At 36.5% G+C, this 27,418-nt stretch overlaps 1 protein-coding gene across 9 annotated transcripts in view; it reads right to left on the bottom strand.

Moving 5' to 3' along the window:
* Window positions 1-27,418, bottom strand: part of AKT3 (AKT serine/threonine kinase 3) — a 359,588-nt gene that overhangs the window by 164,658 nt on the left and 167,512 nt on the right. For 8 of the 9 annotated variants that reach the window (XM_054550183.2, XM_024234045.3, XM_054550203.2 and 5 more), the window contains one exon: window positions 948-1,059. In XM_054550183.2, coding sequence (XP_054406158.1) covers window positions 948-1,059 — 112 coding nt within the window. Of the gene's footprint in view, window positions 1-947; window positions 1,060-19,453; window positions 19,565-27,418 lie in introns of those variants that run through there. The other variant, XM_054550237.2, reaches the window with a different exon arrangement.

Genomic DNA, 27,418 nt, shown 5'->3' with positions numbered 1-27,418 from the left:
AATGTGCAGGATGATGGTTTTGTTAGCTGGACCTAACTCAGTATCAGAGTGAGCAGATAAAGAATTGGGAAGTGGTTGTAAAAACTGATAGATCAGGAGGATAAAAATGTGGACCTGATGAAGTTGATGAGTTGATTACTACAGTGTTGTCACTACCCACTTTAGCAATAATGACAGTCAATGCTAATTAATCCTCTCTCCCGCTCCTTAGACCCAATCTCAGAATCCTTAGCAACTTAGTGCTCCAGACAGCCACTTACAACTAATTTAGAATGGCATGTTACTTGAAATCTTTTACTATCACTAGCCTTGGAATTTCAAGTATGAATACAATCAATCATACAATTTTTTTAAAAAGGTAGTTTGGCTATAAAAATGCCTTTTTTTTTTTTTTTTGAGACGAAGTCTCGCTCTGTCGCCCAGGCTGGAGTGCAGTGGCGCAATCTCGGCTCATGCAAGCTCCACCTCCCAGGTTCACGCCATTCTCCTGCCTCAGCCTCCTGAGTAGCTGGGACTACAGGCGCCCGCCACCACGCCCGGCTGATTTTTTTTGTATTTTTTTAGTAGCGACAGGGTTTCACCATGTCAGCCAGGACGGTCTCGATCTCCTGACCTTGTGATCCACCCACCTCGGCCTCCCAGAGTGCTGGGATTACAGGCGTGAGCCACCACACCAGGCCAAAAATGTCTTTTTAAATTTATATTTTAACCTTTAAATGTTCTGTTTCTCTGAAAGTATATCTTCTAGCATGCCCAGAGGTTCTGATATATTAAATATTATTTTGTAAGCCACTGTTATTCATGTATTATGCCAGAAGCAAGAATTTAGAGACTATAGCATTTAAAAAATATATTTATATGTATTTACAAATAATAAAGTCAGATACGAATACATCTTTAGATTGAGTGTTGCTTTTTCACAAAATGAAAACAAATGAATTTCTTACCTTTCCTCTGGAGTATCTACATGAAATGTTCTCTCTATAACAGTGGTCCATTGGAGACATCTGATTATAAATGTGTTTGGCTTTGGTCGTTCTGTTTTCATTAACTGGCATTCTAAGAATAAAATAAAATGTTTCTTTAAATATGGATATATTTAAAACAAGAAGTAAATAATTGAGAACTACAGAGTTCTATTTTAAACAAAACCCAGTGCGAACTCACAGCTTTCTATGGATCTCCACTCAAGATTATTTACAGCCTGACCTTAGTCTTCCTTTCCAATCCTTCACCCATTCTGGCCACATTAACCACCTCAACTGGACTATATAATTTTCCCCAAACACATCTTACTCTTTCATTTATTTATGCCTTTGCTCCAGCTGTTCTTGCTATCTAAAATACTTTCCCCACTTATTTTACCTCTATCCATATGCATCACCTGCAGTCACAACAGTACTGATCCTTGAAGGTCCAGATCAAATATTATTCCTTCCATGAAACCTTCCGTAACACCTGGCCCTAGACTTACCATTTCATCCTCTCTATTCTCTTTACTTATTACCATATCCCTCATGTGTCACTTACCATAGACTACCTTACAGTATTACTTATCATTTTAAGAAAATGACAAATATCACTTATCCTTACCTAGATTATAAGCCTTTTGACAATATAAACTGCCTGTAACTCTTAGTATCCACAGCCCCAAGAGCCAGTCAGTCTAAACATGATTAAATTCTGTTAGTGAATAACTAGGAAGATGTCAACAAATATGAGCCTAAAGTATGGATTCTCTGACACTGGTGTGCCTGGATTCAATTATTTTTTCATACCATTAACTATACAAACTTGGACAAATTAATTAAACTCTCTAGTCTTCAACAGTTAAGTGGGAAACAGTATCTACATCATAGAATTGATGTAGGAATTAATAATAAGTTCATGTAATATTAGCATAATATGAGACCTGTAAGCTTTCAACAAACATTAACTATTATTTGGCATACATCTGAGCTGGGCTTTAAAGGATAAATGGTATTGGACACCAAGAAAAAACAGGGTAGGGTTGTCTGCTGACTCTGCTCTTTTGGAAGAAACTAATTTATCTCCGTTGAAAACTTCAAGTCTTTTCTTAGTGCTTATCTGCTGTGTCCTATCTCCATCATTAGCAACTATCAACTACCATTTCTATGTCTTTATAGTTCCAATTCTTTACTCAGATTAGCTGTGTTTTTGTTCGTTTGTTTGTTTGAGACAGAATCTCGCTCTGTCACCCAGGCTGGAGTGCAGTGGTGCGATCTCGGCTCACTGTAACCTCTGCCTGCTGGGTTCAAGTGATTGTCATGCCTCAGCCACCCAAGTAGCTGTGATTACAGGTGTGCACCACCACGCCCAGCTATTTTTTCTAATTTTAGTAGAGACGGGGTTTCACCATGTTGGCCAAGCTGATCTCGAACTCCTGACCTCAAGTGATCCAACCGCCTCGGCCTCCCAAAGTGCTGGGATTACAGGATTGATCCACCGTGCCCAGCCCCAGATTAGCTCTTTATTGGCCCTTTACACTGAGACAAATCATTCACCCAAGGGTCTCTGCTTAGTTTTCTAACAGTTTTCATATTTTCAGCAATCATCTCTGGTTACCAATATCAAAATCCAAACTTTTTTCACCTTGCAGTTCTACTTTAAGACACACATGTCTAAACACATAGTGAATATTTCTAGCTGGTTGAATTACTGGACCACCCCTAAAACCAAACTCAGTATTTTCCCCCTAAAATTCATTCCTCCTCCTGGCTTTCATAATTTTTCCATCACCCAGGCTGAAACATAAAGTGATCTTCCTTTTTGATACTGGTACTATTTGTCATTACAGGTGCTCGACTTATGACTGTGTTACATTCCAATACATCCATCGTTAAGTCAAAAATATTGTAAGGCAAATATGCATTTAATACACCCAGACTACCCAACATCATAGGTTAGCCTGACCTACTCTAAACATGCTCAGAACACTTCCATTAGCCTAGCGTTGGACAAAAATCATCTAACACAAAGCCTGTTTTGTAGTAGAGTATTGAATACTACATATAGATGGGTGTTTTGTCGACATGATGAGATGCGAAAACACAAAAACTAAGAGCATCCAGAAAAATGCTGGCAACACAGTACACTGTAGAGTATCTACTGTGCATGTTGTGATCACGTGGCTGACTGCAAGCTGTGATTTGCTGCTGCTGCCCAGCATCACTAGGGAGTATCACACAGCAAATCACTACCCCAGGAAAAGATAAAATTTGAAATACAATTTCCATTGAGTGTGTACTGCTGTCAGGAGCATGGTAAAGTAAAAGACATCGTTACATTGAACTACGGTAAATGGGAGACCATTCGTAACTGGTTTTCCACTGCTGTAACTCTACTTCACATTCTTTGTGCCCAATGCCTAAACCTCCCGGCTGCCCTAAGACGAGATGCTTCCTATTTAGAGATGCTGAGCGACTATATAAGTTAAAGACAGAAACTGTGCTCTGGGAGACATCTGAACATGTCTGAACGTGAACTCTTGACCTCTCTCAACCGTGCTCCTTCTTCTGCCAACCTCTACTGTGGCTTCCTCTATCTGACATGACACCTCCATCCTTTCAATTGCCCAAGCTGAAAACCCAAGAATCCCCTTGGAGTCCTCTCTTCTCTGACACCGCATTCACTCCTCCTGCAAATCCTGGTGTTTCTACTTTAAAAACATAACCAGCTTCTGATAACTTCTCACCACCTCCACTACCTCAGACTAAGCCATCATTGTCTCTCACCTGATGATTCCAAAAACCTTAGAATAGCTTTTCCCTGCCCCTCATTGCAGTCTGTTCTCAACACAGCAGCCAGAAATCTTCTTAAAATGAAGATCTGCAAAAGCTCTGCAGTGTTTCAGTTCACTAAGAATAGACGAGTAAGGCCTTTAAGTGATCAGCAGGTGTCCTACGTGATCTGACCCTCCCACTGACCCCACTGAAGTTTCTGACCTACTTCCCTAGTACTCTCTTTCAGGCTGCTCTGCCAGCCACCCTGGCTTCCCTGCATTTCCTCAACAATGCACTACACTCTTTCTGCTTTAGAGCTTTTTGCCCTCTGCCTAACATTCTTTCCTCCCTCACACATCCGCACAGCTGCCTACCTTAAACATCCTATTTAATACTGCAGTCTGCACCCCTTACCTAGGACTCTCCCTCCATCTTCTCTTACCTGCTCTATTTTTTATTTTCCATAGCATGTTACCATTTTCTAACATTTGATATGAAGTTTTTTAGTATATTTTTTGCTTATTGTCTTTTCAACTAGATTGTAAGCTCCATTCACATATTCTTAGCACTTAGAACTATGCCAGACACATAGTAGGTACTCAATAAATATTTTCCAAATGAATTCTGATAGTAATAATCCAACAAAGAAGGTAATTTTGATGCTACCAAAAGATAATTTCTAAAGCAATGTTCCTATATAAGCAAGAACAGATTAAATTTACTGGACAAGTAAAGGGGTAGCTCTAATCAGGAGTATAAATAGTTTAGTAATGAAATAAGAGAGAAGATATAAGGGCCCAAATGCAATTAGAAGTACAGAAGCAAGTAAGAGCTGATAGAAATTATTTTCTCACTGCTTCTGTTTTTTTCAGTGAATTAGGATATAAAGTCATCGGGAATAAGGTTGCAAAAGGATCCATCAGGCTTTGAAGAAAAAAAAGATATGAAATAGCACTCTGGGAAAATGAAAGTACAAATAGGCTAAGGAGACCTACCATGACTGCCGAGAAGGATGAAGGACCAACCTGAATTTAATAATGAAGAACTTAAAGTAATAACAGAGATCATGGTTGTTTATTTTCTCCCAGATATATTCAGCTGCATGTGTACAGGTGAGGAACATAGAGTAATGAATTTAAGCAAGGCTGTACTTTAACCAAGTAAGTTTGTCAAAGCAAGAAGACAGAAAAGAATAGAGAATGCAAGGCAAGGGAGTGATTTATGATACTCAACTAAGAAACTTAAAATGGGTATGGAGGAAAGTGAGAACCTGGGGATGTACAAGATAATGAAAAGGTGGTAGAATCAATAGGTCATAAAATCTATTATATCACAATTCAACTTTGTATAGCAGCATGACATATTTTTTGAAATATGAAAGTTAAAAAATACAAAATATATATTCCATAAAAAATAAGCAAAAATATTGTTCATTTGAAAGATGTAAGTTTTAAAATACCAAAGACATTATACTAATTTATACTAATAAAGAGCCAACCAATTCCTATGACTGACTGCCCATCAGTCTCATTCTCTTTGAAGCCAACTGTTCCTCCCCATATCCTTCTTTTCAAAAGTCCTATTAAATTTCCAGCCAGTAATTCACGAGCTAAATTACTTAAAAGTTAGGAATTGCGTGCACAGTTCTTCTTATAGCACCTAGGACAGTGATAGGACATAGGAGTATACAATAAATACCTGATGATTGGGCAACTGATTGGCTGGCTTTAAATGTAAAGAACGGAGGACAGACACTTAAATGAGGGGCGTGCCCAAGAGAAATACTATGGGGTACAGAGAAATACAGCACAGAAGCAAAGAAAGAATGCCCGGTCTGAGGTTCACTACTTCAGTTTTACTTCAGGTTCCCATTATGGTGACAAGGTAATTAAGATAATCGACTTTGCAATCAGAATAAGAAATTCAAATCCAGGTTCTAACACAATCAGCTGTGTGACCCTTTTGAAAGTACTTTATATCTAAGCCCTCAGGTTCATCATCTTTAAAAGCACTATCATGAATTAAAAGCATATTTTCAACACTATACCTAAATGAAGTTTAAATGCTATAATTTAAAGAACTTCTCAACACTAGACTGTTAGAAGCTACTCAAAGTGCTGTTATAAGATTCCAAATATCAATTACTATAATTTATAAGGCTGCTAAAAACAATAAAAGATATTACTATAATTACCATTCTCAAGCAGATCACTGAAAAGGATCACTGAAAAGGAATGGCTTAGAAAAGAATAAAATACCTGTATTTATGTATGGAGTGGTTTGGAAAAATATTAAAATAGTAACATAATGACTAAGTAGTTATGCACAACTTCACTGTTCTTGCTAAACTTACTAAACTTACTAAACTTGTATTCATGAACCAAATGACATATATGAAATGTCAGTTATGGACCAGGCACTATGCAAAATGCTGGGCACACAAAAATGAGTAGGAAACTCTATGAGCTCATGGCACACACCATACTACTAATCATTCTGCCCATGTAATTATAAAGCAGTATTTCATTTATGCTATAAAGGATTTAATCAGGTCCTATGAACCCTCTAGTCCAACAAAAATAATGTTACGTGTAATTACAAATAAACAGTATAATAGAAATAAACCTATATTTTATAGGTCTCAGTATGAAACACTCTATAAACACATTTGATCTCTACACCAAAATATTCAAGTGGTAGTTGGATCACTACCAAGAGAATATCACAATGTCTTATGGTTTGTTGCTGTACAAAACAAATGTAATTTAAAAAGCTGAATCCAAATTCAAAAACGTTAAAACTCTAAATTACCATGTTAAAACCAGTGATCGAGTAAATAGAAAAACTTTTGAGTTCTTGCATGTTCGCAATAAGGAATCGGAAACACGTGATTCTTAAAGGAAATGGTGGTTAATAAATGGATTAGCCAATACTTCTTTAGAAGGATATTTTCCTTTTGGTTACGTAAAGATTCCCAAAGCAAGGTAGGGCAATTTAAATTTTAATAATCAGAAGTAGAAACTTTGGATAGAGCTTCTAAAAAGCTATTAACCAAATGATTATCTATGATTTTTAGAATCATTTAATATGCATCAGTAAAGTAAGTGTGCTTATACAAAATGCCAGGTAGCTAACTTTTATTATAACATATACTCTCAGTGTTATTTGTTACACTGTTACTTATATTAAGATAGTTATAAACTAGTTAAACTCTCCTGAGCAACATGAACCACAAGCTGAATTTTAAATGTTCTGCTTACTTTACACCATTCTGAGCCACAGATGACAAAGTCTGTACAAAGCTGTAATTACTCTGCAAACCTGAAACCCAATTAGAGAGACTGCAACATGTCAGACCAAAAAAATATAGAGATCATCTGTTTAGATTAAAACGTTTAAAGGTTTCATTTCAACCAACCTCTTTAGCCATTTAAACACTAATTTTATTCTTTCTAAAATAATATCCAATGTGAAAAACAAAGGCATAATAATAGATTCCTTTTTTTTTTTTTTTTTTGAGACAGAGTCTCGCTCTGTTGCCCGGGCTGGAGTGCAATGGCACAATCTCTGCTCATGCAAGCTCCACCTCCCGGGTTCATGCCATTCTCCTGCCTCAGCCTCCCGAGTAGCTGGGACTACAGGTGCCCACCACCATGCCCGGCTAATTTTCTTCTATTTTTAGTAGAGGCGGGGTTTCACTTTGTTAGCCAGGATGGTCTCAATCTCCTGACCTCATGATCCGCCCACCTCGGTCTCCCAAAGTGCTGGGATTACAGGCGTGAGCCACTGCGCCCGGCCAGATTCCGTTTTTTATTAAATCACATAATGAAATAATGCTGGCTGTGAGTTATGATGACCATAAATCAAGTTTATTTTTCAGGTCTTAAAAATATGATACACCATGGAGGTTCTTTGAAGGGGACAAAAAGCATTTCTATCTTTTGTTTAATGTTTGCACTAAGGGCAAAAAAGCATAATACCTATTTAAGACTCAATACATCAACCTTTAAGAGATTCATTTAATCCAATGAGCGGAAGGTGACTTAGGTGAGGCAGGTGTCCTGGTAGAGAGCAATTCCAGCAGCAGATAATTGTTGAGCGATCACTACATTCCAGGCACTGCACAAAGAGTGGTGCACAAATGTTACTCATTTAATGCAAAGGAAAAACCTAAAAGGTGTTATTATCTTCCATTTTATAAATGGGCAAATTTACAAGACTCAGGCAAGCTAAATAACTTGCCCCAAAACACACAACTGTGAGTCATTATATAAGGATTTATTCCAAGTCTACCTCAATCCCAATCCCATGCTCTTCTGAACAGAATACACTGCTAGGAAAAGTGCCTTAAAAATCAGTAATCATCTGTCAAAGCCATAGGACTGTCTGTTCCCTCTTCTATACCTTCTCTATACCTTCCCTGTGCTTGGCCCTTCTCCCATCTATGACACTTTTTGTCATATAAGGAAATCCAGGATAAGTTTCAACTGATAACAGTGTTTGAGCGGGAGAGGGCTCCAGTGTGTTTGCATCTGGTTCTCTCCACAGTGTAGGGATGGACAGGAATGAGGGTTATCCCCTAGCAGGATGCTGATCCTTGACATCTCGTTTCTCCAGGTAGGAGTAATGGGAGGTGGTTTAGAATGAGAAGCTGAAGGGAAAGAAAGTGGTAAGGATAGCAGAAAGGAAGGCAAGAGAGCCTTTGGGTTCTTTCACTGCTGGCTCTCACATTCTCCAATACCAATGAAGTTAATGATTAAAAAAAGTTCAATTACTAATAATGGAAAAGTGATCTGCAGACTCACATGAATCCAGCTCCACATTGCTACTTATTTTTGTCTGAACCATTTGCGTTTTATCACCCAAACTCAACATATCTCTCTCCACATAAGCAAACAGGAGAGAAAACAAAGTTCTTACATTTGATTCCATAATACAAGGGGTTCAATAAATAATGGGAGTCAGACTGGATTACTAACATTACACTTCCCTCTAGAAGATGTTTTTCACTTTATCATCCACATTCCAAATTGTGACATTTTAATTATCATAAACCACCACTTTGGAATTAACATGAAATACTATTTACGAACTTGAGTTGAATTTGAAGTCACGATATGTTAATGTGAACTTCTCCTAACACATTTTTCTTTTTTGAATTTGGTCACTACAGATACTACCATTTACCAAAAGCACATTTACAGAGCCAATATTTTCCCTATCAACATCTCTCTATCTTGTTTGCCCACCGAATCCTGCCTCTAATTAAACAAACATACACCTCAAGAGTCTTCTGGAACAACTGTTCTTTGCATACTTTCTGCCTACTTGAAATTCCAAATAAACATGCTGTGGTCATTTTGAGACAATAGTTAAAATATAAAAATGACATAAGGCATTTACTAAAAGAATTATAAGAGGCATGCAAACATCTAGTGGACTCAAGGAATTAGGCATGTTGGTTTTTTGGCTTTGATTTTGGTTTTTGCAGTATAACAGTCATGGGCTTTTTAAAAATGTAGTAAAATATACATAACATAAAATGTACCATTTTAACCATTTTAAGTATACAGCTTGGTGACATTACTAAATTCAAATTGTTGTGTGGGCAAGATGGTTTTCAAACATATTTCTTGATTTGCTTTCACTGTATAAATCATCCATGCTTAATACAGAAAAATACATAAATAAGTATAGGCAAAATAAAAATACTCATAATCCTACCATTCAGGTATAACCATTATTAGTGTTTGAATATATACATTTTTAGACCTTTTCTAAGCACTTTTTAAAAATAAAAATGAGACCATTATTGATGATATTATATGTTTTGGATATTTTCCATTTCAGTAAATAAAGATCTACATCATTATATTTAATAGTGGCATAAAACTCCATTGTACTCATACACCAGAATAAGCAGTTTATTTATAGTCATAATGCACGAAACAGAAGTAAATTACTCAGATGTACACAGGATATTTAACCATTCATTACATAACATGCTACTGAATAACATGGTAAAATCTGAAAAATAATTATGTTTTTTTTTTTTTGAGATGGAGTCTTGCTCTTTCACCAGGCTGGAGTGCAGTGGTGCGATCTCGGCTCACTGCAACCTCCAACGCCTGGATTTCAAGCATCTCCTGCCTCAGCCTCCGGAGTAGCTGGGACTACAGGCGTGCGCCACTAGGCCCAGCTAATTTTCGTATTTTTAGTAGGGACGGTGTTTCATCATGTTGGCCAGGATGGTCTGTCTCTTGACCTCATGATCCGCCCACCTCAGCCTCCCAAAGTGCTGGGATTACAGGCGTGAGCCACTGTGCCCGTTCTATTTTTAAGAAAAGCTATTTATATTTGAAACATGATGAAACTGGGATTTGATAACAAAATTTTTTAACAATTCAACAAGAATGTACATTAGATTGAAAATTCCCTTAGGGGAAGGTCCATACTATTTGATTTCTGGTACTATGCCTAAAAAGGGCTGGTCTCAAATAAGTACAGAGTGACTAACACACTGCCCCAATTTATCTGTGCCTTGGCTAATTGAAATCACATTAAAAAATACCTAAAAGATAATCTACCCCTAATAAAACAATTAATTCAGACAAAAATCACCAATGGTAAAATCATTTGGTAAATAACTAATTAAGACTAAATATTGCACAGTGCCAACATGTCAAACCACAGATTATCTGGTAACCACATGAGAGAAACTTAAGTTTATAATGAAGAGATGACACCGTCACCACCGTAATCCAGCGAACAATGATAGCATTACCAACAGCTGGTCAACCAAATACTAGGTACCTCTTGACATAACGCAATATGAAGTACACAGACTCACCAAGGAAACAATCTTGATAAAAATTCTGAGTATGAATCTGATAGAATCCTTAGATCTAACTTCCTTTTACAGTAAATACAGAGGTAAAGGAAAAGTTAAATGACACCTTGTAGAAACAATCAGAGAATTCCAGAAGACAGAACTTTCACAGGACAAATGACGTAGTCTCTTTAATAAGTGAATGTACCCAAAAGAGGGGTGAGGAAGGTAGTCTAATACGTTGCTGGACTAGTAGGGACTTAAAAGATTTATAAAAACCACATGCAATGCGTGGTCTTCCTTAATGCATTCTGGTCTAAACAAACCAGTTTTAGGCAACAAACGGGAAATCTGAATATGAATTTGTACTTGGTAATACTAAAGATTAGTTTTATTAGATGTGATTGTGATACAGCTTTTTAAAAAAATTTTCAATTCATGAAGTACATGTGCAGGTTTGTTATATGGGTATATTGTATAAAGCTGAGATATGGGCTTCTAGTGAACTCATCACCCAAATAATGACCATAGCACTCAACAGGTAGTTTTCTGGTCCTTGTCCCACCCTTCTCCTTTTTGGAGTCCCCAGTGTCTATTATTTCCACCTTTATGTCCATATGTACCAATTGTATAGGTCCCACTTAGAAGTAACTTACAACTTAAATGCCTCAAGATTTCCATCTGTACCAATGAGACAATTTCTACTCACGTATCTTCAAAGTAGCTTATCAGTGCACACATACCACAGCGAAATAAACAATAAACATATACAAAGACCAAGATGCAGATTCAAAGTCACTTTTTTTTTTTGAGATGGAGTCTTGCTTTGTCACCCATGATGGAGTGCAGTGGCACAATCTCAGCTCACTGCAACCTCTGCCTCCTGGGCTCACGCCATTCTCCTGCCTCAGCCTCCTGAGTGTAACTGGGATTACAGGCGCACACTACCATGCCCAGCTAATTTTTTGTATTTTTAGTAGAGATGGGGTTTCACCATGTTGGCCAGGCTGGTCTCAAACTCCTGACCTCAGGTGATCAGCCCGCCTCCACTTCCCAAAGTGCTGGGATTACAGGTGTGAGCCACCACACCCAGCCTCAAAGTCACTCTTTAAAGCACTTGTATTAAATGCTGCTCCTCTTCCCCCTAACTGCCCCATTCCTCTCCTTCATTTTGCTGGTAAACCACTCAAAATAATCTACAAGGCTGGCCTCTGTTACCTATGCCTTAACCAATTAGCTAAATTCTGGTTTCCACCACTCTACTGCAGTCTCCTTTTCATCAGATATATTTTCCTTGTTCTCATTTTCATTTCTTTGCAGCATTTGATGTTCTTGGCTCCCTATCCTTTGAGTTCCTTTTCCTTGACCTCCATGACACTGCCTTGCCTGGTTTTACTACCATCCCATACCATGCATTAGTTTTTCTTAGGGCCTCTACTTCCAAAGTAGAGGCTCAGACCTTTACCTTCCAAAGGCTCAGACCTTTCTGTTATGCTTTTATTTTTGACATTTTTTCCCACAGTAAATCTAGACATTAATTACAAAATATTTGTCAGGTATCCACAGTATATCAGCCAATAACCTAGGCATTGAATAGCAGTGAACAAAACAAAGTCCCTATTTTCCATAAAGCTTATATTTTACTGAGGGGACGAGTAGTCAAACAATAAACAAGCAAAACAATTAATTTATAATATAGTAGGTGCTTGTAAACAATATGAAGAAAAATAAGGCAGGTCAACGAGTTGAAGTGACAGGGAAGTGATACTATTTTCAAAAGATTAATTAAAAAGGGTGTCTCTAACGAAATGAGAGGCCCGATGCAGATTACCTTTGGGAAGAGTAAGTTACACAGAATGAACATTAAGTGCAGACTCACAGCTGGAGGGATTTCACAGATGGATTTGTGAAACAGCAAGAAGCCCAGTGTAATTGGAGTCAAGTAAGTTAGGAAAAAAGGTAGGAGATGAGGTTAGAAAGATCTTCAATGAGTTGGTAAGGACTTTGGATTTAATTATAGATAGGCTCTCCAGTAGCTCTGCATCAACTGACACCTGATGGCTGATGACTCTCAAACCTGCTTCTTCAGTCCCGGCCCTTCTCATCAAGCTCCATCCCCATATGGCAAAACTAGCATCTCCTTTGATGCCCTATACTGCCTCATCCTCAAGATATCCAAAAGGGTTTTGTTTTTGCTTGTTTCAGCTTCCAAGTTGAAAATCACTGTACCAGTACAGTTTTTCTATTTTATTTCCATATCATCTTCCTAATCACCCAAGAAACACTTCCTCAGTCATCTTTGACTCGTCCTTCTCTTTCAACCCTCATGGCTAACCCACCAACATTCATTCATGTTAACAGTTTGTTCATTATGACTCTTGGAATCATCCTTTTTTTTCCACTGCTGACACCCAACCTGGGAACTTATTATCAAAATCCTCATCACTGAAATGACCTCTCAGGTGGTCTCCCTTTTCTACCCTTCTCCCTAAGTTGTCCTACATACTATTAGTAAGATGAGTCCTACCCAAATTCTTAAACTATATTTCATTCTTTTCAAACATATTTTCCTGTCTGCAGGACAATGTTCAAATACATTTCTTAGCCTGACTTTCAAAGCTATTCATAAGGAAGCCCCATTAATTAAAACAAAAAGTTTCAAACTGTATTCCTCACTGTCAAACTATGAGTACTTTCTGCTAATAAACATGTCTCTTCACTGTCCCCTAAAAATTATCTGATTATTATTAACTTCAGGATTTAACAACTCATGCTGTTTCTCTCACCTGACATACTCCCTTCCTTTTTACTTAGATTCTAGTCACTCAAGATCTTCTCTTATTCCAACTCATACTCTCTATCCCTGAAGATCTACTACACTTATTTGTATCCCATATGGTGGTACTTCATCATATGCTGTGATTTATTTGACTGTTTTGAGTGGAACTCCTTAACTATAAGTTTCAGGGAATTTGGAATACTTCTCATAGTTCTTTTCTATTCATCAAAATCTAAGCACATACAGACTGAATTCTAGGAAAAGCTTCAGGAAACATTTCAGAAACAATATAATTTCTCACAACTTATTTTTTTCTCATAAAATTTGTATTTATATATAAAATATATATTTATATATTTCATATATATGAAAAAATATTTTTTCAAAAAATATATTTTTTAAAATATATATATTTTTGAATCCTAATCATATTCTTGATTTTGGAGCAACAGCTCTAATACTTGAGATATTTTTCTTTCCATAGGAAAAGTTGAAAGGATTAGATGTAAAGAATAAAGGATTTTTCCCCCTTGGAGAAAAATAAAAAGGTAGGTCTACTTATCCTGAGTAAAGCACTGTCCAAATAAACAATGAATTGTGGAGGATTATAAACAAATCAAGTAATTCCATTAAAATCAACTATAGAGGGCAGGTGCGGTGGCTCATGCCTGTAATCCCAGCACTTTGGGAGACTGAGGCAGGTGGATTACCTGAGGTCAGGAGTTCGAGACCAGCCTGGCCAACATGGAGAAACCCCATCTCTACTAAAAATACAAAAAATTAGCTGGGCGTGGTGGCGGGTGCCTGTAATCCCATCTACTTGGGAGGCTGAGGCAGAAATGCTTGAACCCGGGAGGTGAAGGTTGCAGTGAGCCAAGATCGCACCATTCCACTCCAGCCTGGGCAACAGAGCGAGACTCTTGTCTCACAAACAAACAAAAAAAGTCAAATATAGAGATAGCCTATCAGTCATTATCAGAATACCACCTCTTTGGAAAGCACTCTCTAACTTCTTTAAACTTTAAGGGGAAGGTACAGATGTGTTTTCTTTGCATTTAGGAATTCTAACTCCAAATAAGGTAGCCTGGCTTTGAAAGATGGTTCCAACCACAGACATAAAAAGGCCTCTTGGGTATTTACTACAGCAACAACAACAAAAACAACAAAAACACTTTATTTTAAAATCTGGTTTGATAGATAGCAAGCTATATGAAGTAAAGTAAAAGAATCAGCTCATTCACTGATCTCTAGAAGAACGGGGGGAAAATCTCATCTTAAACCTCTGCCAATTTAAATCAGCAGGAAAATTTTGCTTTCTATTATATCTTTCTCCAAAACTTATTTTTTAAATAGTAACTACTAAGTAATTATCTTAGCATATTATCAGTTGCTTCACAACATTAAGATTTCATATACATTATTCCTCACTTAATCCTCTCAGCTGAGTTCTAAAGTATGGTCATTTCCAGTTCACAAATTTTTTAAAAAGGAAGCTATTTAATGTCTAAATCACTTATTCAAAATCCTCAAGCCATTAATGTGGTAAAACTGAGTCTCAAATCCAGGTTTTCTAGCTCTAAATTCATGTCTCTTTTCGTATCACATACTGTTTTTAGGATGTTGGTTGTTTATGAAAGGAAGTAAAGTTTTCTTTCTTTCTAATAACCTTTATACACAGTTGACTCTCGGAAAACACAGGTCTGAACTGCGCAGTTCCACTTATACATGGATTTTTTTCAGTAATAGTACACCAAGTGTGCCTATCTCTCCTGCCTTCTCCTTCCACCTGCTCCATATCTCTTCATCTCTGCCACCCAAGACAGAAAGACTAACGCCTTCTCTTTCTCCTCCTCCTCAGCCTACTCAACAAGAAGACAATGAAGATGAAGACTTTTATGATGATCCACTTCCACTTAATGAATAGCAAATATATTTTCTCTTCCTTATGATTTTCTTAATAACATTTTCTCTTGCTTACATTATAAGAATATGGTATACAGTACATGTAATACACAAACTATGTATCAATTAACTGTTTAGGTTATTGGTAAAGCTTCTGGGCAAGAGTAGGATATTGGTAGCTAAGTTTGGGGGAGTCAAAAGTTAGAACAAGGATGTTTGACTATACAAGGGTTGAAGCCCCTAAACTTTGCACTGCTCAAGGGTCAACTGTATTTCACTTTCTAGTTTTATGTGAATTAAATTGATACAAACAGGTGACAGAGAGCTGAAATATGTTTTCTCCCAGAGAAAACTGACCAATCTTTTATTTAGTATTCATGCATTAAAAATAACTGCCATCCTCATTGACATTATATTTAAAAGCCCCAACAAGCTCTGATCACATAAGACAAAGTTCTGTAAGTGACAGATAAGCTGTCAAGTAATATTATACTGCTTCAGGACTTCTTTATAGAAGTTGTATTTAAATAATGTCTTTCTGTCAATATCAGATTATTGGAACAAGGCTGAGAACACATTTAAAGTGTTCATTGGCCAAAATGTTAAAAATCTAACATGAATTAACATGTAACTAAAGTTGCCCGGAGTCTAATATCGTAATTTATTCAGGCTTGTCAGTCTAAGCCAACTTTGGTGATTCCTTAGTCATAATAAAATAATCTGTCTATAAAAATAAAGACCCATCAATAGGTAAAGAAGAGAGATGGAACTTCCTAGAGGCATAGAAATATCAAACAATTTATGAAGCAAACAGTAAATCTGTAAATAATACAGTTTAACAAAAATATTTTAACAAAATGTTACACAGGACTAACGTGAAGTTCAAAGGAAACAATGCATACGAAATAGTGCTGCAAAGATTATTACATGTTTATTTTTAATTATCTTATAAGAACACCCTACAGAGACAGAAACTTTATCAGTGTGCTTTTGGAAGCAATAACTGTTGCTGGTTGGATGATTCAGTTATCATGAACTATTCTGGCAGGTTTCAACAGCAGTGCCATTTTAAAACATTAAAAATGTCTAAAAATGCAACCATAGTAATAGATTCTGAGTGCATGGGTTGGGGGGTGAGGGAGAAAGACAATGACAAATTGGTCCAAAAGGACATTGAGACTTCATAGTTGGAAGACTATTGTGCTGACAATTAGTAACAGAGGAAGCAGAGCACAAAACAAATGAATGAAAAAAGCTGAACTTGCAATGAAAGACCTTATTATAGTTCAGAAACATTATTGTAATAAAGGGGCAATGTACTCTCCTCTATAAAACTTCCAAACAGGCACCCTAGTCTCTTTTCTCTTCCCCTGCATTTCATTTTTTCATTAGCATCTGCTTGATTATGTATTATTTCCAACCCAAAAGAACGCCTCTATATCTTTCCTAAATTCCAAGGCTTAAAGGTCCTTCCTCCCAATGTGGCCTTAGGCCTCATTTAACTTTACTCAAAGTATAATAAATGCTTTTAAATTAAAATAAAGATATAGGGGTGAAAAAATCAGAAAGCCAATAATTTAGCATGTATCAACTCAGAGGAAGCAACAAAACATGTCCCTCAAGTTCAACTTGTGAAAAATGCAATGATTATATAACTTACTGCAAATATTCAGATGATTCTGCCTCTAAAAAGATCAGTGTCTCCCCTATGGCTTCTATGACTTAGCTGGAAAAGCAATGTTGAAATCTTCACATACTAGTGAATCATCTACATTAAGCTGCTGTTTCCCTAAATGTTATCCAAAAGTTCTCAAATACATCTTCATGTATTAGTCAAGAATGACAAGATCTGATCCATGATACAGACAGACAGACTAATCTAGAGGCATGGAAAACCCATATCTTCTGAATTGCCCACACTAGACAACCTCTCACCTCAAGGCCCTAATGTAAGGTAGTCAGAGATCCTTTAGTTAAGTAGGAATATGGAAAAAGCACTGGTCTGGAAACTTGAAAGCTGCGGGTTTATCTCCCAGCTCCATCTCTGAAAGAATTCCTTGCCACTGGGAAATTCCATGAGCCTAGTTTCTACAGCTATAAAATAGACTGTTTGTCCTCCAAGGATGTTAGTAAGATTAAATATATCTTACTAATACACACATATATGTGTATGTATGTACATATACATGTGTATGTATGTACATATATGTATGTACATATACATGTGTATGTATGTACATATATGTATGTATGTACATATATATGTATGTATGTAAAGTACGAGGCAGAAGGTACTCAACAAGTGGTAATTTATTACTATACTACTCCACAATATACTCAATATTTCAAGACATAATTATCTGCTGCTGATAGGCAAACCACTGAATTTAGAAGAAAGGACTTTAGAGATCCTTCACTCTAACTCCCTCACTCTACAGATGACAAAATTCTGAGTCCCAGTATGGTTAAGCGACTGGCCCAACATTACATAATAAAACTCTTATCAAATTTATCAGCCACCCATCTACAACATCTATATTTGTTCCTTTGCTCTAGCAGAAAGAAGTATCGCTATTATATATAATACAACTCTTGACAACAATGAGAGTCCACTATTAACCCACTGGGTGATACTTGGCATAGCACGAAAGTTCTATGGGTGCTGACTACGTATTACTTGAAGAGAGTTGTCATCTCTGAACACCATATATGATTAAATGCATTCAAACCAGGTGAGAGTTCAAATCACAGTTCTGAAATGTACTTGCTTTGAGGTTCTGGGAAAGTTTTTCAGTCTCTCTAGGTCTCAGATTATCTAGTTTTTTTTCCTTTAAGTAATAATATTTATTTCATGTTTTTCATGTGATGACAAAATGCAATTACACAAATAAAACACCTTGTAAAAAGCAGGCTGTTGAAAAATGTTAATTTTCTTCCCTTACTTCCTTAATTGCTCTCCTAATTTCCAATGTATTAATTATAAAATGGGATTAAAACACCAAATATAATGGGCAAACATCATCTTTCTAATTACAATTTCAAAAACTAATTACACACAATCCTCTTTCTAGAAACTAAACATTTAAGTTTAAAATGATACACCAAAAAAAAAAAATTTCAACAAGTAAATCAAGTAGTTATCTACATTCAACTTAACCAAAATAATCTATACATTTAATAAGGTCATAAAAAAATTATACAGTAAATACACTACAGTTGCCTTATCACACACAGGCTGCAGGTGGTGATCCTCCTACCCCACCCTCCACTTCCCATCCACAATACTCCAACTTCCCTACATAAAAGAAGGCAAATTTTTTAAAAATAAATATATAAAGAGATAATGTACCCCTTTCCAAGCTACAGTTTATAACCTTTTTAGCTTAAATTTTAAAAACTCTGTAGGTAGGATTTTAAAATGGAGTATTTATTTGTCAGTAAAATTATTTTATATTCTACCAGGAGAGAAGATGAACAGCAATGTTACTACAGAAACTACAAATAAAACACGAGGTAAGCTAACAAACAGGGTAGCTAGTGCCTAACTGTGGCCCTGAGAAAACAATGTCTGACATGATTAGGGCATTCTGCTAAGTATTTCAAATGCCATATTTATTCCTATCATTTATTCTTTTTCCTCATTTGATATTTTTCACTCTATACAGGGATAAGGAAATAACATACCATCTGGAGCTTTCATTCATTTCTGAAGATTTCATACCCACTTACTTCGACAAGATGAAAAGAAATTCAGCCAAAGTTTCTCAGAAATAATTTTTCAAATTAATGCTATTCTTGTTACCTGGAAAGTAACCTTTATCTTCTGAAATCTTTCTATTTCTCCAAACAATCTCAATTTCCAAAGAAGCTTTTCTTGATGATCCCATCTTTAATGAAACCTCTTTTTCCTAAATTGTAACTGCATATATTAATTGCAAAACTCACTTCAAAACTTAGCCATAAAACATCTCAAAATACCAATTCCAAGGGTCTGTGGCATATTTTTGCTACTAGACTATAAATTCTTCAAAGCCAAGGGCTAGATCTCGTATCTATGGAATAAGAAAATGAACACAAAACTCTAGGTTCACTCTGTTAGACATGGGTTCATGCTGTGGGCTCTGCCATTTGCCAAATAGTGGCCTAAGCAAGTCATATAACCACTCTGAGTTCCTTTAAAATGGGGAGCATAATACTTACCTCACCGTGTTGTGAAGATAAAATGAGAAAACATATGTGAAAGGGCTTGATACATAGTAACGCTCAAAGAAAGGTTGGTTTCCTTATTTCCTTCTTTTTTCCCCTCAGTACCTGGTACAATGTTGAGAACATAATAACCCTCAATAAAAACTTCCTAAATATTCATTACAATTTAGACTTCCTAAAAAATATATTTAAATATTAATTTTGATGGCTCCTATGTTTCCAAATTGTGTTACTTTGAGTCAAACACATACACACAAGGTAGAAAACTTCAAAACACAGTAGGTGCAAATGGTTGTTATTTGAGATGACTAGAAAAGAAAATCAAGGAAGGAGTCAGAAGTATTTAAAAATAATTGAGTGATACTAATTATATGTAGGGTGTTCCCTTACTTAAGCACCTATCGACAAGTAATAGTTGATTGCTGACCTTTGAAAAAGTTGAGTGAGAGAGAAAAGGGGGAAGGCAGATACAGAGGAAAGGAAGGAGGGAAAAAGAAAGGAATAAAGGAAGGTGGTCATGCTGGAATCTCTTCTATGTCCTCAGTATAAACTATTGAAGCTGATAACTACTTGCCTGCCTTCCTTTAAATTTAAACAATCCCCATTGCATCCTCCACCTTTCAATAAAGCAGTAATCTAGGAAGCAAATTACCTTTAATTTTTCCTCCAATGGATGGGATCCTCTTCAACCAGTCAGAAAAATACTGAAGGATTTTATTACTTTTAGAAAAAAACAACTTCTGACTAAAAAGGGAATAACAATAGTCACACACGGGTCTTTCTCAGCCTGCAGCAGCTTTGTCTTCCAAAGCCCAAGTTTTGAAGAATTTGGTCTATACCCCGTTCCTCTTGCCCTCACCCAAACTCTTGTCTCTGATCCAATGGTGTTAGATCTTATTTATTTATTTTTTTTAGCAATCAATATATGTTAATTGAATACTTTTTTTTGTATAAATGTTTTTTACATTTTTTAATTATACTTTAAGTCCTCAGGTACATGTATAGAACGTGCAGGTTTGTTACAAAGGTATACACGTGCCATGGTGGCTTGCTGTACCCATCAACCTGTCATCTATATTAGGTATTTCTCCTAATGCTATCCCTCCCCTAGCCCCCAACCCCTCAACAGGCCCCGGTGTGAGATGTTTCCCTCCCTGTGTACATGTGTTCTCATTGTTCAACTCCCACTTATGAATGAGAACATGCGGTGTTTGGTTATCTGTTCCTGTGACAGTTTTCTCAGAATGATGGTTTCCAGATTCATCCATGTCCCTGCAAAGGACATGAACTCATCATTTTTTATGGCTGCATAGTATTCCATGGTGTGTATGTGCCACACTTTCTTTATCCAGTCTATCATTGATGGGCATTTGGGTTGGTTCCAAGTCTTTGCTATTGTGAATAGTGCTGCAATAAACATACGTGTGCATGTGTCTTTATAGCAGCATGATTTATAATCCTTTGGGTGTACACCCAGTAATGGAATTGCTGGGTCAAATGGTATTTCTAGTTCTAGATCCTTGAGGAATCGCCACACTGTCTTCCACAATGGTTGAACTAATTTACACTTCCACCAACAGTGTAAAAGCATTCCTATTTCTCCACATCCTCTCCAGCATCTGTTGTTTCCTGACTTTTTAATTGATCGCCATTCTAACTGGCATGGGATGGTATCTCATTGTGTTTTGATTTGTATTTCTCTAATGACCAGTGATGATGAGCTTTTTTTCATATATTGGTTGGCCACATAAATGTCTTCTTTTGCATAGTGTTTGTTCATATCCTTTGCCCACTTTTTGATGGGGTACTTTTTTCCTGTAGATTTGTTTAAGTTCCTTGTAGATTCTGGATATTATCCCTTTGACAGGTGGATAGATTGCGAAAATTCTCTCCCATTCTGTAGGCTGCCTGTTCACTCTAATGATAGTTTCTTTCGCTGTGCAGAAGCTCTTTAGTTTAATTAAATCCCGTTTGTCAATTTTGGCTTTTGTTGCCATTGCTTTTGGTGTTTTAGACATGAAGTCTTTGCCCATACCTATGTCCTGAATAGTATTGCCTAAGTTTTCTTCCAGGGTTTTTATGGTTTTACAGTTTTAGGGTTTTTATGGTTTTTGGTCTTACATTTAAGTCTTTAATCCCTCTTGAGTTAATTTTTGTATAAAGTGTAAGGAAGGGGTCCAGTTTCAGTTTTCTGCATATGGCTAGCCAGTTTTCCCAACACCATTTATTAAATAAGAGAATCCTTTCCCCATTGCTTGTTTTTGTCAGGTTTGTCAAAGATCAGATGATTGTAGATGTGTGGTGTTATTTCTGAGGCCTCTGTTGTGTTCCATTGGTCTACATGTCTGTTTTGGTACCAGCAGCATGCTGTTTTTGTTACTGTAGCCTTGTAGTATAGTTTGAAGTCAGGCAGCGTGATGCCTCCAGCTTTGTTCTTTTCACTTAGGACTGTTTTGGCTATATGGGCTCTTTCTTGGCATTCCCTTTGAAAACCGGCACAAGACAAGGATGCCCTCTCTCACCACTCCTATTCAACATAGTATTGGAAGTTCTGGCTAGGGAAATCAGGCAAGATAAAGAAATAAAGGGTATTCAAACAGGAAGAGAGGAAGTCAAATTATCTCTGTTTGCAGATGCCATGATTGTATATTTAGAAAAACCCTTCATCTCAGCCCCAGATCTCCTTAAGCTGATAAGCAACTTCAGTAAAGTCTCAGGATACAAAATCAATGTGCAAAAATCACAAGCATTCCTACACACCAGTAACAGACAAACAGAGCGCCAAATCATGAGTGAACTCCTATTCACAATTGCTACACAGAGAACAAAATACCTAGGAATACAACTTACAAGGGATGTGAAGGACCTCTTCACGGAAGGCTACAAATCACTGCTCAAGGAAATAAGAGAGGACACAAACAAATGGAAAAACATTCCATGTTCATGGATAGAAAGGATCAATATCATGAAAATGGCCATACTGCCCAAAGTAATTTATAGGTTCAATGCTATCCCCATCAAGCTACCACTGACTTTCTTCACAGAATTAGGTGTTACTTCTTTAGCCACAGTGATGTCTTCCTTTTTGGCCAGAAGGAGGCCATGAGCAGGGTTTGGGAATGTACCTCACTCTGTTTAGTCATTAAGAAAGAACAGCCCTGACTAATCAAAGTCCTAGGCATTAAATGAAACTAGAAATTTACCTCCAACCAAACAATAGTATTTGGCTTCAACTGCAACAGACTGTTGTAAGCAAGTTCTCTAAAACCTTTAAGACTCTTGAAAGAAAGCTCAGTAAAGTGGTTTCCTCCTCACTCCAATGTAATTTAGCTAAAGGAGGAATGACTGCCAGTTAATTCAGCAAACATTACTAAGTACCTTCTATCTTATGTTAATACTATTTGGATAGCATTTTACAACACACGAATTGTTTTCATATATATACATATATTTTATATATATATTATATACATATATATACATATATATACGTATATATATATATATTTTTTTTTTTTTTTTTGAGACAAAGTCTTGCTCTGTCGCCAAGGCTGGAGTACAGTGGCATGGTCTTGGCTCACTGCAACTTCCACCTCCCGGGTTCAAGCAATTCTCCTGCTTCAGCCCAGTAGCTGGGACTATAGGTGTGCCCCACCAAGCCCAGCTAATCTTTGTATTTTTAGTAGAGATGGGGGTTTCATCATGTTGGCCAGGCTGGTCTCAAACTCCTGATCTCAAGTGATTCACCCACCTCAGCCTCCCAAAGTTCTGGGATTACAAGCGTGAGCCACACCACCCGGCTATATGATCTTACTTGATCCTCACTGTAAGCCTGTGAAGAAGGTATTATTAGCTCCATTGTTCAAAGATGAGCAAAATGAAAATCAGAGAAGTTATGTGATTTGCCCAAGATCACATAGCTAGTAAAGCAGTAGAACCAAGTCCCAAAGTCAGGTCTTCTGACTACAAGTCCGATGATGTTCCAGTATACCAGATATTGTAATAAATACTGTGGGACATTTTTAAAATGAGTATGCGCGGTCACTGTCTTCTACAAGTTTACCATTCCCTTTGATTCTAAATAAGACCCCACATTCCTTATATTTTGATGAAAGAAGTTCAGAAAGTAAAGACTGTAACTAAAATGATAGGGTTGGGAATACAAATCAGGAAAGGGCTGGGAGATCATGGAAGCTACTAGAGAAGAGGAAGCAGGCTCTAAAACAGAAATCTGATCAGGTCACCTGTAGTGTTATAATGAAGGAATTATTAAAACAGTGAGATTATTTAATACGAAACTCAGATGATACACATGAAAAGTTATGATTATAAAGGAAAATAACACTGATGAAATCTTTCAGAGATGCAGAGGGTTGCTTTCACCCCTAGCAGCTGGATTTGAAACTCTTGACTGCTGCAGTCATTTTCATTAAGATGGGATACACTTTTTCTGTTTTTTTTTTTTTCTTTCCACATTTGTTGTATAATGTAAGGAAAAAGTAGGAAAGAATGAACATTTTGTGGAATTTCTGTTCTTGTCAAATTGGAGTATGATTTGAATTGGAGCCTGAAGAAGGAAATATGTGACATTGTTACATTATAGTTCTCTTAAAAATGATCTCATTTTAAAATAATTTTTACAAAGGTTTTCTCCATTCCCAATTCTAAACTTGGTTTAAGGTTAAATTCTGCAAATATGTGAACGTAACACCACCTATGAAAATAGAAGCGAGAAGCAAAATTTGATTAAATTTATGGTAATTCACTTCTTAAGATAAGGCAGCTATTCCTTACAGTGGATACACCTGTTAACAGATATAACTTTTCATTTGTCTAAAAATTTGATAGCATAAAGAAAAAAACAAGTATCTAAGGTGATAGATTTATCAATTACCTTGATTTCATTATATGAATGTATCAAATAATCACATGTACCCGAAAATATGTACATCTAATATGTATCAATTAAAATGTTTTTTAAATAAAGTAAATCAAGAAAAAAAAGCACCAAATCTTCAAGTGATCAAATGATTACATATCTAAAAATCATTAAAAACAAACACAGGGTTAGGAATTTTGTATGTAATTAAACCTGACCAGAATATAGCAATGTATGTCAAAAAGAAAATGTATAGAACATTAAAGAGTAACAGAAAAAAAAGAATGAAAAGATATAGGGTATAAACACAGTTATTATTTGGGCAAGTGTTTAATTGTGGATATATATTAAAAAATAATTCAGCTTTTCCTTGTCAAAAATGGAGAACATCTGAAATTTTTCTAAGCAAGGAGAACAGTATTTGCAAAGGAACTTTTTTTGGAGATGAATCTATCCTATGTATTGTTTCCAAATATTCCAGAAAAGATAATATTTGAAGGTAACAGCTTGATTAGGAGACTTAACATAATCCAGAAAGGAAGTGATGGAGCACTGAGATGGTAGCAGTAAGACTGAAAAGGATGAGGACTAAACTGTATCTTGCTGACTGACTCACAGCCTGTTTGTTTAAGGATGTATCCCCTCCACTGCACACTATAACCAGGTACGTCCTTTTAAAAAAATTGAATACTGATTTGGAAACCAGATGTTCAAAAATTTCATCACATTGATATTCAAGACTTTCCATAATCTGATTACTAACTCTCTAATCTGAGCATTTTTTTTCCTCCAGCATAAATTCTCCATCCATCTAGGATATTGCCTATACTATTCACAAAACAAGCTACTCCTTAATACTTGCCTTCATTTGTTTGCTTATGTCGTTAACCTCACTGAGAATGTCCTCTGTCTTCCAAAAACATAATCAAATCTTCTTCTTCAGGGCTCATGTTAACCCCATCTCATGAGTAAATTCTTAGTCACCCTTGCTAACACTTACCTATTGCTTCTCTCAACTTCTACAGCTGCTACTTTCTACAGAATTCATTTTGGCAATTAATCCTATTTTTCCTCCCACTGCTCTATGTTCTATGTGAATGTCTTCCACAGTCAATGACAAATTCTTACATATAAAAATTTTATTATATACTCCTTTCACTATCAGGTATGGGTATAATGATCAATCAACACTTCAAAGGTGAATTATTCTGATCTCTCATAACTCATATACATTTATATAGTATATATTTACATAGTCTATAGTTTTTCTAGAATTACAAGGTTATTATTCTAGGTTGTATTATCTGTTACACACGACTAAGAATCAAGTCATAAGCTTTTTCTCTATCCCCATGTATGTCCACTAGAAGCATTAATAGGAATCAACTGATTTTTCTAAATACTTAAAATCTCTGCATATAATATTTATTCAAAGTTTTTTTTTTTTTAAAGAGACAGGGTCCCTCTATGTTGCCCAGGCCGGTCTGAAACAATCCTCCCACCTTAGCCACCCAAGCAGCTGGGATGAGATAAAGATGTTCATTAGTAGGTTTAAGTCCCATAATTCCCTTACTTTCAAAGAGAGAGAGAAAAGTCGGTTAGAGAGTAAATACTTTGGTCATGCACAGTAGCTCATGCCTATAATCCTAGCACTTTGGGAGGTCAAGGTGTGGATCACTTGATGAGCCCAGGAGTTCAAGACCAGCCTGAACAAAATGGTGAAACCCTGTCTCTACAAAAAATTGGCCAGATGAGGTGGCATGCAGCTGTAGTCCCCACTACTCAGGATGCTGAGGTGGGAGGATCACTTAAGCTTGGGAGATTGAGGCTACAGAGAGCTGTAACTGTGCCACTGTACTCCAGCCTGAGTGACAGAGTGAGATCTTGTCTTAAAAAACAAAAAAGAAAAAAGAAAAAAAAGAGTAAATATTTCATTTCATCTTTTAAAATTGTGCTTATAAATGCAGAAATGACCTATTTTTTAAGAAGGGACTGAAGAAAGGTTTCAGAGAAGAAAAGCATATTGTCAGGGTGGGACAATATTTGCAGCATAGAATAAGGTAGAATTCTAGGAGAGGCTTCTTAGGACACAGGCTAGCACTTCTCCCATCCCACCACAGAGAGTAAGAAGGAATTGATCAGAAGTAGGATAAGCCCAAGACATAGGGGCAAATGCACACGTCCTCCATGTGGGAACTATTCCCACTCTGGAACTGAGCAAGCTAGTAAACTCAAGAGAAGTTCATACAAATTGTCAAAATGTTAGCAAGACCATGACTCCTGGACAGACAAACTGTTTTACTCAAAATAAAATAAAATGCAGCCCTGAGACAATGTATGTACCCTATATTATTTTTTAAAGTGCATGTTTCTTGTATACAGATTATCTCAATCTACAATCCTTAGAAATCCATCAAACCATAATTCTGATTAGAGATGTACTATGCTTGAAAAACCTTATTTTTACTTACATTTCTATAGCACTACATTGGCACCTATATATTAATAGTTCATATGTGATCCACCCAAAGAAGGGTGAATGTCAAATATTGCTATCCACATTCTATAGGGCTTGTGGAGTTTCCATGCTCCATGTCAAAGGATACCTAGCAATTTAAGTGCTGGAAATGGGGCCCAAAATCAGGTCTCATCACCATAAATCTAGGGGAAATGTTATAATATAGGGGTGAGGGAGGGGAGTAATATTTAAGTGATAGTAAAGACACTTGAGTTTTATTCTTGATACTTAACTACCACTACCTAGTAAGGCAACCTTAAAAAGATCACTGAATTTCTAAAGCCTTCATTTTTCTCACCTAAAAAAAGAGAAATCCAGACTAGATGTTTCAGATGTTCACTTAAAAAGTTATTAAGTCATAAAATACAGGCACTAGGAGATATAAGATAAATAAGACTAAGCTCTTTACCCTGAAATAACTTACTGATCAGTGAATGAGACATGCACAGGAACAAGATAACCAAGAAACAATGTGTTAACAGCAGAAGATAATAGATTTAAGAAGGGCAGAGAGGACTAATTTAGCAAGGAATAGGGATGGGAATTAAAATCTGAATTAAGT

The sequence above is a fragment of the Pongo abelii genome, chromosome 1 (assembly GCF_028885655.2).
Source record: "Pongo abelii isolate AG06213 chromosome 1, NHGRI_mPonAbe1-v2.0_pri, whole genome shotgun sequence".
Taxonomy (NCBI): domain Eukaryota; kingdom Metazoa; phylum Chordata; class Mammalia; order Primates; family Hominidae; genus Pongo; species Pongo abelii.
The sequence above is the reverse complement of the archived record's forward strand: the minus strand, read 5'-3'. Positions and strand labels throughout refer to the sequence as shown.